The sequence below is a fragment of the Elephantulus edwardii genome, unplaced genomic scaffold (genome assembly GCF_000299155.1).
Source record: "Elephantulus edwardii isolate Elephantulus edwardi_28Jun2011 unplaced genomic scaffold, EleEdw1.0 scaffold00340, whole genome shotgun sequence".
NCBI lineage: Eukaryota > Metazoa > Chordata > Mammalia > Macroscelidea > Macroscelididae > Elephantulus > Elephantulus edwardii.
This window is the reverse complement of record NW_006400090.1, coordinates 1,945,554-1,961,001: the sequence shown is the minus strand read 5'-3', so window position 1 is coordinate 1,961,001 and position 15,448 is coordinate 1,945,554. Positions and strand designations below refer to the sequence as shown.

Here is a 15,448-nt window from a genome sequence, read left to right as displayed (position 1 = left end):
CCCACCCACCCACCCCTTAAAGTAGCGGTTAAGTCATTCAAAACAGTTCTAATTCGCGTTTTCATTAAGTTTGTCCAAGCAACTCCCCGTCCTTTCGCTAGCGCTCACAGACGGAGCTTTCGGGAAGTTTGTCCCTCGTCGTTCTCCGTTTTCTCCCAGAGCTTGTGTGTGTCTGGGTCTCCGCGTCCGGAGAAACCGCAGCCATGGCGTTCCAGTGTCAGCGAGACAGCTACGCCCGAGAGGTGCGGCCCGAGGGGTGCATGGTGCTGCCGAGCGGACGGGACAGTGCGGGGACGAGGGCGCTTCATGGAGAGAGTGCTGGAATTAGGGGTTCAGGCTCCGTGTACTGAAACCTGGGCTTGGGGTTTATTCTCCTTTCTCGCTTTCCCCAGCTCACCACGACCGTGGTCTCCTGCCGTCCTGCAGAGTTGCAGACTGAAGGAAGTAACGGCCAGAAGGAAGTAGTGAGCGGCTTCCAAGTGGTGCTGGAAGACACGCTGCTTTTCCCCGAGGGCGGAGGACAGGTACTAGCCCTGTCCCTCAGTGGATCCTTCTCCCAGGGGATCCCTAATTCCTTTGCGCTTAGCTCTCTTGTCTCCTGGTTTTCAATCTTAATAATCACAGGAGGAAATTAGTTCAACTCTATTCATTTATCCATTCAACAAGTATTGATCAGTAAGTATTTATTTAGGCATGACGTATGTTAGGTCCTATTCCAAGCTCTTAAGATAAAGGTTGAACAAGAGATTATCTTTACATTTGTGTCTGAAATGTTTCTTTTGGTACACGTACACAGGAAGAACGAGAAAACTGTGCCTATGTAAGTAATACATCAGGTTAGTCTAAGTGTTGTCACGTTAGAAAAAGCTAAGGAAAGGGAAAGTGTGGGATTCTCTTCTAGATAGGAGATGTAAGGTGCCCTTGAGGTGTCAGGACACACTGGGAACCCAAGAACAACAGATCAGAACCTTGACCTGTCCTGCACCATTCTCTGCATTTCTGATATACCCTAGCCCATTGTTATAATCACTGTGTTGAGCCATTTTGTTAAGGGCTTCCTTTCTTTTTTTTCTTCCTTTCCCTTTTAAAAAAATTATTATTAATTTTAATGAAAATTTACAGAGACTTTGGATTTTCATTCATTCGGGGTTGCACTTTTCTCCCTGCCCACCCTTCCCTTCCCCACTCTTCTCTTTGAAAAGTAAAGGAAAAATTCTTTCATTGTTTTACAATCCCTCCCCCCAGGTCCACTCCACCATGCAGACTTCTTTCTGGACTCCTGTCATGACTATAATACCTAATCACATATCCCTTTTCAACAGTTTTCTCCCTCCTCTGTTTCAATGCGGTATACATTATTTATTGCATCTTTCTCAGTCTCCCCCCAACCCTGATGTCAGTCCTGTTTTACCACAGTGGCACTTTGCAGTATTTTGTGATTGAGATATTTCACTCAGCATAATATCTTCCAGGGTCACCCATTTTGAATACTGTTTAATGAGATCCTTGTTTTTTAATGCAGCATAGTATTCCATTGTGTGAATAGACCACAGCTTCTCTATCTGTTTGTTTATGGTCTTCCTCTCTTTTGTTGACTCGCCACACTTTTAAGCAGAATGTCTTTTTCCAACAACTAGCCTCTCTTAACAGTATACCCAAGGTACGTGAGACAAAGTTTCATCATTCTTGCCTCTAAGAAGCAACTTGGCTGCCCTTTCTTCAAGATAGATTTGCTTGGGTTTTTTTTTGACAGTTCATAGTATATTTAATACTCTTCACCAACACCACAACTCAAAGGAATTGATTCTCCTGAGAACTGATTATCCTTATTCAAAGTCCAAATGTTCAATACATAGGAAGAAATTAAAAAGATTGCAGTTTAAATCCGGCACAAGTTGATTTTTTTTTTTAGGTAAAAGGTAAAGATAGATTTATTTAAAAGTTGTGTCTGAAGACCCAAAGATGGGATGGACCCTCCACATTGGAAAGGAAATGTGGAGGAGGCCTCACACTTTAATCTTTAAACTGACCTGGGAGAGGTCCTTGACAGCAGATTTCTTCAAGACAGTGTCTTTTGATTTCTTGACTGCTGGTACCAAGGGTATTGATTGTGGATCTGAGTAAGAGGAAATCATTAACAACTTCAGTCTTCTCCATCTGTCCATCCTATGGTGAGGATTTCTGTCTTATATAGCCTTCAGTATGGATTATACTTCAACATCAAGAAAACAAAAAGCCCAATGAGGGAGTTTTTCTTTTGCTTTTCAAGGAGAGGAGCAAATGGGGGGGGGAGGGGGGAGAGGTTTGTGCGGGGAGAAGGGTGCAACAATGAATGAATGGAATTCCAAAATCTCTGTAGATGTTCATTGAAATGAAAAATAAACAACCTAAATTTAAAAAAAAACACAAAAAACAAAAAGCCTCATCACTGGACCAGTAGAGAATATCATGATCAGAGGAGAAAAACACGTGACATTGTTGATTATTTCATTTTGCTTGGATCTAGCATCCAAGGAAGCAGCAGTCAAGAAACCAAATGATTAATTGCCTAGGGGAAATCTGCCAAGGACCTCTTTAAAGTGCTAAAGAGCAAAGACGTCACTTTGACGATCAAGATGTGCTTGATGTAAGCCATTATATTTTCAGTTGCTTCATATGCTTGTGAAAGTTGAATAGTAATTAAGGATGACCTCAGAAAAATTGATGCATTTGAGTTGTAATACTGGTGAAAGATATTGCACATAGCATGGACTGCCAAAAGAACAAATAAAGGTGCAGCCAGAGTGCTCTTCAGAGGCAAGGATTGTGAGGCTTGTAATCAGGAGGGATGATTTCCTGGGAAAGTAGATGGCCAGTAAAAGAGTGAAAGACCCTCAAGGTGGATGGACATAATGACTGCAATACTGGGCTTAAATATGGTAGAGATTGTGAGAATGGCACAGGAATGGGCAGGGTTTTATTCTTTTGTACATAGGTTTGCTTCAGAGGTGACTTGATGATACCTAACAACACCAATAAGTTTGGTAGCAGTGCAGAAAAAAGAGTGGAGAACAGGAGAAAATTTAGATAACCGTAGATACTATTGAAAGGTAATAAACGTCCAAACTAAGGCAATGAAATTGAGCTTAGAGACTCTGAGCTTTACTTGAATCTTTGCTGTAGACAATAGTCTTTTTCCTTTTGTTCTGTTTCAGTTTCTTTCTAATTAATAAAATGCCTGTGTGCAGAGTGAAGAGGACAGAGAAACAATTCCCTCAGGGAATAAAATAGACCTATCTCACTTGGCCTTGCCTTTTTTCCCCTGGGGAGCTCACATTCTGGATCGATCTTTATTCGCTTTCTCTAAAGAGTCACTCACTGATTACCTGCACTTCTTCCTCCAGCCTGATGACCGAGGTACTATCAATGACGTCAGTGTGCTGCGAGTAACACGCCGGGGGTCCCAGGCTGATCATTTCACACAGATACCCCTAGAGCCCGGGAGCCAGGTCCAGGTCCGAGTGGACTGGGACAGGAGGTTTGACCATATGCAGCAGCATTCAGGTATGTGAGATGAGGTTGGGTGGAGACTTCTAGGAGAGGTGCTTACCATGATGATTGAGAAGTAATTTTGGTTCTCTACAAGTTAGGCTTTTGAAAGAGACAGACATATACAGAATTAGCTCTGTTTAAGGCAGGTTGTAATAAATACTATAAAAGCAGTACAAAGAAGAAGGAATACGGGAGTAACTGCTGGATTTGAGTCCATGTGATATCTGCCTGATATCATCATATGGCTATCTTGAAGTCCTTTCAAACAAAATATGTCCTAAATAGAATAAAATTCACTCCCTGCTTCTTTTCACTGAAGTCTGGTCCTCGTCAGCCTTTCCTAGCTTGGTGCTGGGCATCACAGTCTGCCCAGTTCTGTAAGCCAAGTCCTGGAGGGCATTCCAGACACTTTTCCTTTTTTTTTTATTTAAAAAAATATTTTTAAAAAACTTTTTTAAAAAAAATTTAGTTCCGGGGAGCTCTGGTGGCCTAGTGGCAGGAAGCTGCACTGCAATCCCAGAGGCATGTGGTTCAAATCCACCAGTTGCTCTGCTGGAGAAGGAGGGGCAATCTCTTCCTATACCAGTCAGAACCGACTTGGTGGTACACACACAAAAAAATTTAGTTCCTTTTTAAAAAATTTACTATTAATTTCAATGAAAATTTACAGAGACTTTGGATTTATATTCATTCATTGTTGCTCTTTTCTCCCCTCCCAACCCTCCCCCCTAGTATACTACCCTCTTGGAAAAAGTAGAAGAAAAATTCTTTCATTGTTTTACAAACCCTCCCCCAGGTCCACTCCACTATGCAGCCTTCGCTCTGGAGTCCTGTCATGACAAAAATACCTAATCACATATCCCTTTTAAACAGTTTTTTAAAAACCTTGTTACAATTGTGTTAGAAATTCACAGAGCAAATGGATTTTTCTTCAGCAATTCATAGGCATTTGGTTTAGTTATGCTGATTGCAACTTTCACAATGTAACAGAATTCTTCCCAGGTTCTCCCTTAGTCATCATTTCCATTCTTCTTTTCTTAAGCCTTTGTTCCTTCTAAGCTCTATCCCTGGGCAAATGCTGCCCTTGGGATCTCATATGGTTGATTATTCAGAGGACTGCATTTCTCCCTCTTGTCATTCTTCACCTTCTAGATCTGTCTATTGTTTGGCTGAAAATTGAACCACAGGGGAGAAAGTTCAGTCCCAGATTTGATGGGTGTCTAAAGTTCATAGTCTTGAGGGTTCTCCCACTTTCTGTCAGACCAGTAAGCCTGGTCTTCTTTATGATTTTGAATTTTGTTTTACCATTTTCCTTTGTTCTTTTTTTTAAAAATTAATTTTAATGAAAGTTTATAGAGATTTAGGATTTCCAGTCATTCATTGTTGCACTTTCCTCCCTATCCTTCCCCTCCCCCCAAATTCACTCTTTTCCTTGAAAAGAAAAAGAAAAATTCTTTCATTGTTATTCAATCCCTCCCCCCAAGTCCGCTCCACCATGCAGCCTTCACTCAGGACTTCTGTAATGATGAGAATACTTGTTCATATGGTCTTTTTTTTTTTTTTAATTTTTTTTATTATTTTTGTGTGTGTGTACCGTCAAATCAGATCTGACTGGTACAGGAGGAGATTGTCCCTCCTTACCCTGCAGAGCATCTGGTGGATTCGAACCATTCACCTCTGGGATTGTAGTTGCAGCTCCTTGCCACTAGACCACCAGAGCTCCCCTCATATGGTCTTTTAAAATAGTTCTCTCCCTCATCTGTTTCAGTGCAATATCATTCCTCCCCTCCTTTTCTGTCTTCCCTCAACTCTGATGTCAGTCTTGTTTTACAACAGTGGCCCTATGCAATATTTGTCCTTTTGTGACTGAGGTATTTCACTCAGCTTAATGTCCTCCAGGGTCACCCATTTTGGATAATATTTCATGAGTTCCTTGTTTTTCAATGTTGCATAGTATTCCATTGTGTGAATATACCAGAGCTTCTCCATCCATTCGTTTGTTGATGAGCACTTGGGTTGTTTCCAGCTCTTTGCTGTTGGGAACAAAGTAGCAATAAATATGGGTATGCATCACTTTGCCTTTTTGAGGAGAGCCACTCCATTGCATAATACTCCATTGTGTGTGAATGTACCATAGTTTATTTATCAATTCATCCACTGAGGGCATTTGAATTGTTTCCATTACTGTTCTGTGGTACAACAAACACAGATCTCTATACCCTTGGTGATGGTCTTTGCGGTGGTTGTTGTGCTCTATCCTGAGTCAACCTTATTGTCACTGACACACTGACAACTGTTAACCTACTCGCTGAGTCAATCCATCTCACCCAGGGTCATCTTCTCTTATGCTGTCCCTCCACTCTTCCAAGCATGATGTCCCTCTCCAAGCACTGGTCCCTCTTTGCAGTATGCCCGTAGTATATCAGATGGAGCTTCAGAATCCTTGCCTCCAAGGAGCAGCCTGGTTTCACACTCTCCAGCACAAACCTGTGGTGCAGCTCTTACTTATTTGGGACATATACCTAGTGGTGGGACTACTGGATCAAATTGTTATTTCTGTTCCCAACTTTTATAAGGAAGTATCAAACTGCTTTCCTTGGTAGCTGCACCATTTTACATTTCCATCAGCAGTGAATGAGAGTTCCAATTTCTCCACATCCTTGCCAGCATTTGTTTACTATCTCAGCAAATGTTGCTGTTCTTGCTGAGGTTAGATGTATCTCATTATTGTTTTGAACTATGAGTTGTGCTGAAGAGTATTGAACATACCATGGACTGCCAAGAGAACTGACAGGCCTGTCCTGAAAAGGGTGAAATCAAGTTGCTCCCTGGAGGCAAGGATTTTGAACCTCTGTCTCACATACTTTTGGCATATGGCCAGGAGAGACCAGTCCTTGGAGAAAGACATCGTGTTTGGAAGGGTAAAGGGACAATGCAGGAGAGGAAAACCCTGGGTGAGATGGATTGACACAGACTGAAGTAATGAGGGTAGGTGTGTTAGAGACAGTAAGACTGGCTCAGGACAGAGCAGGGTTTAGAGCTGTTGTACATAGGGTTGCTATGAGTCAAGGTGACTCAACGACACATGATAACAACAATAGAAAATAATCTTGAGCATTTCTTGATATGTTCATTGGTCATCTGAATGTCTTTGATGAGGTGGCTTTTCATTTCCTCTGCCCATTTTGTAACTGAGTTGGGTTTTTTTCTTGTTGAGTTTTGGAGGTTTCTTATTGCCAAGTACTCTTTCCCAGTGTATAGGTTCTCTTTTCACTTTTGTTGAGAAATCTTTTGATGCACATAAGAATTTAATTCTTTTTTATTGTTGTTGGATAATATTTTCATGTCAAAGTAAAATTTGTAACTGTAGATAATCATGTTGTTTTTTTATTGATATTTTAATGAAAGTTTACTAAGAACTTGGATTTTCATTAATTCATTGTTGCACCTTTTCCTCCCTAACCTCCCCAGTTCACTTTTTTCTTTAAGAAAAATTCTTTCATTGTACAATTTCCTCCCCCCATCCCCTTTGTTATTCACATCTTATTCTGGACTATTGTCATGCAAATAATACCTAATCGTATATTCCTTTTAAACAGTGCTCTCCCTCGTCTGTTTCAATACAGTGTACATTATTTACCCCTCTTTTTTTAGTTTTCCCCCAGCCCCCATTTCAGTCCTGTTCAGTGGCATTATGCAGAATTTGACCTTTTGTAACAGGGATATTTCACTCAGCATAATGTCTTCCAGGGTCACCCATTTTGTATAATATTTTATGAGTTCCTTGTTTTTCATTGCTGCGTAGTATTCTGTTGTGTGAATATACCACAGCTTCTCTATCCATTCGTTTGTTGATGGGCACTTGGGTTGTTTCCATCTCTTTGCTATTGTGTATAACTCAGCAGGAAACATAGGTGCATATACCTTTTTGGTTGGCAGTTCTAGGATAATAATTTAATTCTTAGGAGATCCCAGTTGCCTGTCTGCTGATTGTGCATTTTCAGCTTTATTTGATAAACCATTCATGTCATAGATTAAAGTTCCTAAGTTTGCCCCAGTTTTTTCCTTTATAAATGTATAGTTTTAAGTTTTACATCTAGGTCTTTGATACATTTTGAGTTAGCATTTGTGTACAGTGTGAGATACAGCTCTTTATTCACAAAGAGATACCTTGTTTTGCCAGCACCCTTATTAGTACCAAGCTGTTTGATTACTCTGGCTGTGTACTAGGTTTTGAAAACAGGAAGTGTAAGGCCTTCTGCTTTACTTTTTTAATAAAGTATCTGAAGTATTTGGTTCATGGATCAAATAGTGACTCTTGTGATTATATCATGTGACTGGCTGGGCTTCTCACTCATTTGCTGCCTCTTGTTCTCTTTGCTCAGGGCAGCATCTCATCACAGCAGTTGCTGACCATCTGTTTGGGTGGAAGACAACATCCTGGTGAGCAGGAGACCGTCGAGATGAACTGTCGTGTGTGGGCTGCTGACTGTCTGGTTACCTGTGCTTTCTCAATCATGAATCAAGGCCTGGGTGATACCAGAAAGGAGAGTGTTCAAAATTTATCTTAAGTTCTTCCTCTCTTTATTCTGTTTTTCCTTTCCTTTGAAAAAGAGCAGGTGCTCTTGCCAGAGTTCTCTAGAGAAATAAAACCAGTAAGACCAATATGTATATAAAGAGATTTCTTTTAAGAAATTGACTCCTGTAATTGTAAGGGCTGGTGAGTTTGAAACCCAAAGGGCAGACTGGCAGTCTGGAATTTCTGTATTGAAGTCTGGAGGTAGATTTCCTTCTTTTCTGGATATCCTCAGTATTTACTCATAAGGCCTTTAACTGATTGGACAATGAGGATAATTATGACTTAAAGCCAACTGCTTCTAAATCTTAATCACATTAACAAAATGCCTCCCAGCAACATGGAGACTAGTGTGTGACCATGTGGCTGGGCCCCATAGCATAGCCAAGTTGGCATGTTCAATTCACAATTACAGAAGAGTTAGTGGGCCGACCTTGAGGTTCATAGGGGAAACATAATGATGAGAGGAGAAATAGTTGCCTTGATATTCAGGAAAGAATATAGAATTTGGAGCCAAAAGAACCAGAGGGGGAGTCCTGACTCCACTACTCACTGGTTACCTGACCTTGCTTACACCCTTTTAATAACCCTCTAAATCTCAGTTTTCCTGTGTACAAAATGGGAGTGAGAATGCTGCCTTATGGGATTTTTGTGAGGTTTTGGTAAGACTACTTATGTACATATTCTTTTCAATCTGTGGACCTCTTACATATTATTGTTATCGTGATCATCAACATCCTCTGAGCACTGCATTCACCTGGCAGGGAGTTAGGACGCTTCCGGAGCGTGATTGAACTGGACACCCCCTCTGTGACTGCAGAGCAGACAGCTGACATTGAGCAGAGTGTCAACGAAAAGATCCGAGATCGAATCCCTGTGAATGTGCGAGAACTGAGCCTGGACGATCCTGAGGTGGAACAGGTGAGGGCAGAGCCAGCGGGGTGGTGGCTGTAAGATGGATCTTTGAGGGCTCCTCCACACGATTCAGACGGTCCCTCCCTTTCCCATTCCTGTTATGCAGGTGCGAGGCCGGGGCTTGCCAGATGATCACGCTGGACCCATCCGAGTTGTTACCATCAAGGGTATTGATTCCAACATGTGCTGTGGGACTCATGTGAGCAATCTCAGTGACCTTCAGGTAAGGTGAAGGAGGGCTGCTGAGTGGTCACGAGAGAGGGATGGGGAATGCAGGATCACAAAGGGCCTGGGAGTGGTGTGTGAAAGGCCATTGAAGAGTCCTAAGGGAAATCACTCTGTTGTTGTTTCAGGGCTGAGGAGGAAGTTTGAGTCTCTCTGCCCTTGAGTTTCAGGATTCTGGTTTCTGCCTATATGTGCATGTTTTATTCCTTTGCTTCATATAGGTGATTAAGATTCTGGGCATAGAGAAGGGGAAAAAGAACAAAACCAACCTGATATTTTTGGCTGGGAACCGTGTGCTGAGGTGGATGGAGAGGAGTCATGGGACTGAAAAAGCCTTGACCGCTTTGCTCAAGTATGTCCCCTTCTTGCTAATCTTCCTCCTGTTCCTCAGCTCTGGGCACCCTGGCATGTAAGAGTGAGTGGCTCTCCTACTCTCTCCCTGGCTCCCCTACTTGGAAAGTCGGGGGAACAATCTCTTCCCTGTAGGGGTTAAGATGTAACAGTGAACAGTAAAGTGCTGTGGATAGTAAATCAGACCCAAACATATCCCCCTCCCCCCCTTTATAACCATTCCCCAATGGCCAAAGGACCTCCTCATAATGTCTCCAGCTCCCTATCTGGAGGCAGGTCCTCTTTCAAGAAGGGAATTGTTTTTGCCAACAATAGCAGAAGCAGTTGAGAAACTAGACAGCTGTCTCTGCTGACCCTTCTCTTGCAGGTGTGGAGTAGAGGATCATGTGGAATCAGTGAAAAAGCTACAGAACTCAACCAAGCTTCTGCAGAAGGTGATGTATTCCATGAAAGGTGCAACAGAGCATAGATTCTGCTGGAGTGAACTCCCCCGAGTTAGCCCCTCAGCGTAAACAGATGTGTAGTTTGTCCCAGGGGAAAGGGAAGGCGCATGAAGTGGAGGGAAGGTGGTGCTCTTTCTCATTTTGTCCTGTCCACCTCTACTGAGTTATCACATCCCTTTCAGAACAACCTGAATCTGCTCAGAGACTTGGCTATGCACACTGCTCACAGCCTCAGGAACAGCCCAGACTGGGGAGGTGTGGTCGTATTACACAGGTGAGAGCACTGACAAGGCATGCTAGTCGGTGGGCGTGTATGCAGTGGGTGGTTGAAGAGGGGTTCCTCCCTAGTATCTTCAGGATAATGTAGACTCAAAAATTTTGTGTTATAGAAGGGAGCTCTGGTGACCTAGTGGCAAGAAGCTGCACTGCAATCCTGAAGGTGTGCAGTTTGAATCCACTAGGTGCTGCACTGGAGAAGGAGGGGCATTTTCCTCCTGTGCCAGTCAGATCTGACTCAACAGTACACAACAAGAAAAAAAAATTTTTGTGTTTTATACTAAATACTAAGCTGCTGAGGCCAAGAAGGATGTCTTACTTTTTTCTCTTTGCTAAGAGGGCCCAGAACTTCATGTGTATGGACAGACAGCAAGAGGTTAGCTTCACCAAGAGCACCTGGCTTCTTAGAGTCTCACAGCTCCAACTCTAACCTGTATCTCATGTCTGTGTCCTTTGTTGTAGGAAGGAAGGTGATTCTGAGTTCATGAATATCATTGCCAATGAGATTGGGTCAGAGGTAAGAGGACCATGAAATTCTGTCCCCAGCTGATCAGGGACTCAAGGAGATAGAAGTCAGAAGTGTAGTTTGGCTAAATCTTTACACACTAACACAGTTCTAGGAAATAGAAATGCATTCATTATTTTCTTAGTTCTACTCACACTTTGTTTCATGTGTTGAACTAGATCTTCGACATTAATCTCTTCAGGGCTGTGTTGCTTAAGAGCTTCCTAGCTCCTCACAAAGCGTAATTCTTAGAGACAGGTTTATATATGTGCCAGGTGCCTGATTTGAGAAATATTGAGATTGGCAGGGTTCTTTTAAGACTATCTCTCCCATTTGCTTTGGCCTCTAGCTTCAGCTACCCTTCCCTGATAGTCTACTGCTTAGAGACTTCCCAGTCTTTGCATTTACTCCGGACATATTTTTTGGAATGCCTATTTTGGGCCCAGCATCGCTTGTGTATCCCTCCATAATTCTTTGTGTAAAGTACATTGGTTCTTAAGGAGTTCACTTTCTAGATTAGGTGTGTGGACATTGGTAATTTTGGGTGCTGAATGTTGCAGTGCACGTGTGCCCAAGGATTTGTAGCTAGAATTAGAAGAGTATGTTACCTGAAAATGTGGTGACACTTTAGGGGAAGAGTCTGTTTAGTCAGCTGTGTCATAAAGATTGCTCAGAGGTCAGTGACAGAGCAAGGAACAAAACAAGCCAGGCAGAGATAGCAGCATAGGGCATTAAGGCAGCAGTGATTTGGGGAATGGGCAGCACAGGCACATGATGATGGAGGAGGGATGGCCAGGCTGGAAAGGTTGAAAGGAATTAATTGCAATGGGCATTTTATGCTTGGCCATGTTCAGCAGTGTTCTTCCCCCTTTTAAATGTTTAACGTAAGTTCCTTTTAACTCATTCCTATCAAGTTAATTCATCTTCTAGTGACCCTGTAGGGAGCTCTTTTTCCTTGTTGTTTTTGATTGCCTTCGAGTCGAGCACGACTCATAGTGACCCTATGAACAAAAGACCTGAAGCCCTCCACAACCATTGCCATTTATCGTAGTTCACAGGGTTTCCAGAGGCATGCTGTTTGGGAAGTGGATGCCACTCCTGCTTTTGACTTAGTGGTAAGGAATTGCACTGCCAACCGAAAGGCCTGGGGTTGAATCCTCCAGGTGCTGTGTGGACCAAAGATTGACGTTCTCTTCCCATGTGATTTACTGCCTCTGAAAACCTGCTGGAGGCTCAGCTATGAGTCGGTTTCAACTCAATGTTACACAGCAGTGACCTGATAGGACAGGGTGGAGCTGTCGCACAGGGTTTCCAAGACGATGAGTCTCTGTGGAAGCTCACTGCCACATGTTTACTGCACAGAGTGGCTGGTGAGTTCAAACAGCCAACCTTCCAGCTAGCAGCCAAATGCTTTGTCATTGCGCCACTAGGACTCGTGTATTCTAATTGTTGTTGTTATATGTCATTGAATCAAGGAGGATTCATAGCAACCCAGTGGACGGTAGTTCTAAGCCTTGTCCGACCCTGCCCCACCCTCATCGTCTCTGACCTATGCAGACATACTCAGATCACTGCATCATGGTGTCAGTCCGACTTGTTGAAGGTCTTCCTCTCTTTTGCTGACCCTTTACCTTTCCAAGCATAATGTTCCTTTTCAAGGAATAGCCCTCACTGACAACATGCTCAGAGTATGTGAGCTGGAGCTTGCCTCTAAGGAGCACTCTGGCTGCACCTTCCCTAAGACATTTCTGCGTGTCACTTTCAAAAGGCTTCTTGATCATACTGGGTCAGAGTTCAGGAGCTGCATCAATCAACAGGGACATCACCCGTTTCTTCAGAAGGAAATCTTTTGAGACTAAGAAGAGGGTAGAGGTTAGGGGGGTTGTTGACTTCATGTCTTAAGTATCAGGGTTCATCTCCTTGTTTTACTCCCTAGGAGACCCTGCTGTTCTTAACCGTGGGCGATGAGAAAGGTGCTGGGCTCTTCTTGCTGGCAGGATCGGCCGAAGCCGTGGAGAACCTGGGGCCCAGGTAATCCAGTTTGAACTCTCACATGGGTGGGGCTGTGTAAGGCTTACCTCCGAATACAGCCCTTTGCTGTATTAGGACCATCACACCTGTGATCACAGACCTGAACAGGGGTCGTTATTACTTATCATGACCCTCATTTTCACTGATGGAGGATCTGGTCATGTGCCTGAGGTCTCACAGTTAAAGTGGCAGAGCTGACTTGAACTCAGATCTCGTGGGTCCAAACTCCATGCCTCTCCTCACTTCAAGAGATGTTATTATATAAGCACATGTTTATTATATGAGCTCTCAGTGGTCAATTGAAGCATGTGTGTAAGGCACAAGCAAAGCAGAAGCAAAGAAAAACCTTTTGGAGGAAAAATTTTAAAGATATTTGAGACTAGAACAGAAAGGCCATTGAATGTAATTGCTATGGAAAAATGTAGAATCTTCAGAGAGGTGCACAGTTCGAATCTACCAGATGCTCTGCTGGAGAAGGAGGGGCAATCTCCTACTTTACCAGTCAGATCAGTTTGACGGTACACACACACAAAATAATAAAATAAAATAAAAAGAAAAATGTAGAATCTTGTTGAACTTCTCCATTCTTTAAATACTGTTTTAGGATTTCCTTGTTTTAAATTAGACATGAGGATAAGGCGCCCGACAATCTTTCTGGTACCTAGGATTCCCGATTGGCTTTGACGAATACATGTTCATTGTAAATCATTCTAGCAAGTATCGTAACAGGTTCTGGAAGGAAGCCACATGGGACCTATAGACTAGTTTGGACCACCCACTACTGTAAAATGAAGTTTTACGTAAAAAGAAGGAATTCTAATTTTTCTTTAAAAAGAAAAGAAGGTCTTATAGTTCTGGGCACACACTCCCATACAGTTGTAGCAAAAGGAAGCTGCCCAGCAGCCGGCCTCTTCCGACGGGACAGACCCCTGCAGCGTGCTGGTTTTCATGTTCTCAATTGCTTGCACCCAGCCTACTTTACTCTGCCCCTGCCAGGTGCTCATGTTTGCAGCCCATACCTCATGTGCCCGTAGCCCCCCTCCCTGGAGAGCACCTATGTAGACAGTGGTGTGTCCTCTCAGTCCTTTTCTGGGCCCTGACATAATCTTTTTAGAAAAGAAAACGTAAGTGGAATCACACCATGTGTGTTTTCTGACCCTTGAATCTCTCTTCATAATATTTTTTAGGAACATCCCCCCCAGTGACATGTGGCTGTGTCACAGTCTTTTTAACAGCTGTACCAGGACTGTATTTCATACCATGGATGACTTAATAATTTCTCTACCTCTTCCAATTATAGACACTTAGTTTCTAATTATTCATTCTTATAATGAACATTGTATTTGTATCTGTGTGCCCATGTACAAGGTTTTTCTTTTAATTGTGGGAAAATACAAAACATTTGCCAGTTCATTAATTTTTACCTATATAATTTGGTCATGCTGACATTTTTATAATTTTTTTAATTCACATTCTGTTTCTTATGATCATTCCCATACATCGTGTCTTTGATCTGTGCCCACTATTACCCTGTCCTTTCAGATCCCCACTGGATCTTTCCTAATTCCTTTGCCCTCTGCCCATATTTATGTTTTTTAATGCTGCACTCTCTCTTCTTTTCTAACTTACTCTACTACCATTCACATAATGCCAAGCCCCAGAAAACTCAAACGTACTACCTACCATTGAGTAGTTTAATTCTTAGTGACATTGAACACTTTTTCATGTGCTATTGATCATTTGTAGATCTTCTTTGGTCAAGTGTCTGCTCATTTTTTGGTTTGGACTTTTTTTATGTTGTTGAATTGCAGAGATTTTATGTAAATGGATTTTGGATCTTAAACCCTTATCAGCTATATTATTTCCAAAGTTTTCTCCCAGTCTCTTTGCTTTGTCGATAAAGTAATTTGTTAAACAAAAAGTGTTTCATTTTTATGATGAATCAGTATTTTTAAGGAGGCTCCTAGGAGCCATCTAGTCTTTCCCTTCCCTACCCCTGGACCCTGACGGAAGACTCTTCTGTGGCTTTACCCAAGGAGGCTTTTCTGACTTGATCTCTGTTTCTCAGGGTGGCTGAGGTTCTGGAAGGCAAAGGAGCTGGGAAGAAAGGCCGCTTTCAGGGCAAAGCCACCAAAATGAGCCGGCGTGCAGAGGTTCAAGCGCTTCTCCAGGATTATATCAACACGCAGAGTGCTGAGGAGTGAGGGACGCCCTTCTTGGTGTTGGACAATAAAATAGTTTGACTCAAGCAGTTGTGGTATACATGCTTCTCTGTGTAACTTGTATAGTATACTCCAGTGTGCAATGTGTGTCTTTTTAAAGAAACCATTTTTCTAATTTGAGCTTTATTAAGTATAACCTGTGTAAGTGTTATATTGGTAGAATGTACTAATTTATCTAAGTCAGTATCTTTTTAATCTACTTTTAAGTTAGATTATGATGATTCATTGTGTGTTAAAGACCTACACAGCATAGAATTTTTAGGGGTATCATTTTCAAAAGTAGATTGCCATGCTTCTCTTTTGGAGACACTTCTAAATAGACTGTAACCCCCAACTTTTTGGTTAGCAAGTGAGCATGTGAATCATTTGTGCT

At 42.4% G+C, this 15,448-nt stretch overlaps 1 protein-coding gene across 1 annotated transcript; it reads left to right on the top strand.

Annotated features, from left to right (window-relative positions):
• Window positions 1–203: 203 nt before the first annotated feature.
• AARSD1 (alanyl-tRNA synthetase domain containing 1) lies at window positions 204–15,100 on the top strand. The gene is made up of 12 exons (XM_006901691.1): window positions 204–242; window positions 393–524; window positions 3,384–3,543; window positions 7,917–7,974; window positions 8,872–9,028; window positions 9,129–9,245; window positions 9,469–9,599; window positions 9,966–10,032; window positions 10,224–10,315; window positions 10,780–10,834; window positions 12,759–12,853; window positions 14,922–15,100. The coding sequence occupies exons 1-12, from the start codon at window positions 204–206 to the stop codon at window positions 15,055–15,057; spliced, it is 1,239 nt and encodes a 412-aa protein (XP_006901753.1). The 3' UTR covers window positions 15,058–15,100.
• Window positions 15,101–15,448: the final 348 nt, after the last annotated feature.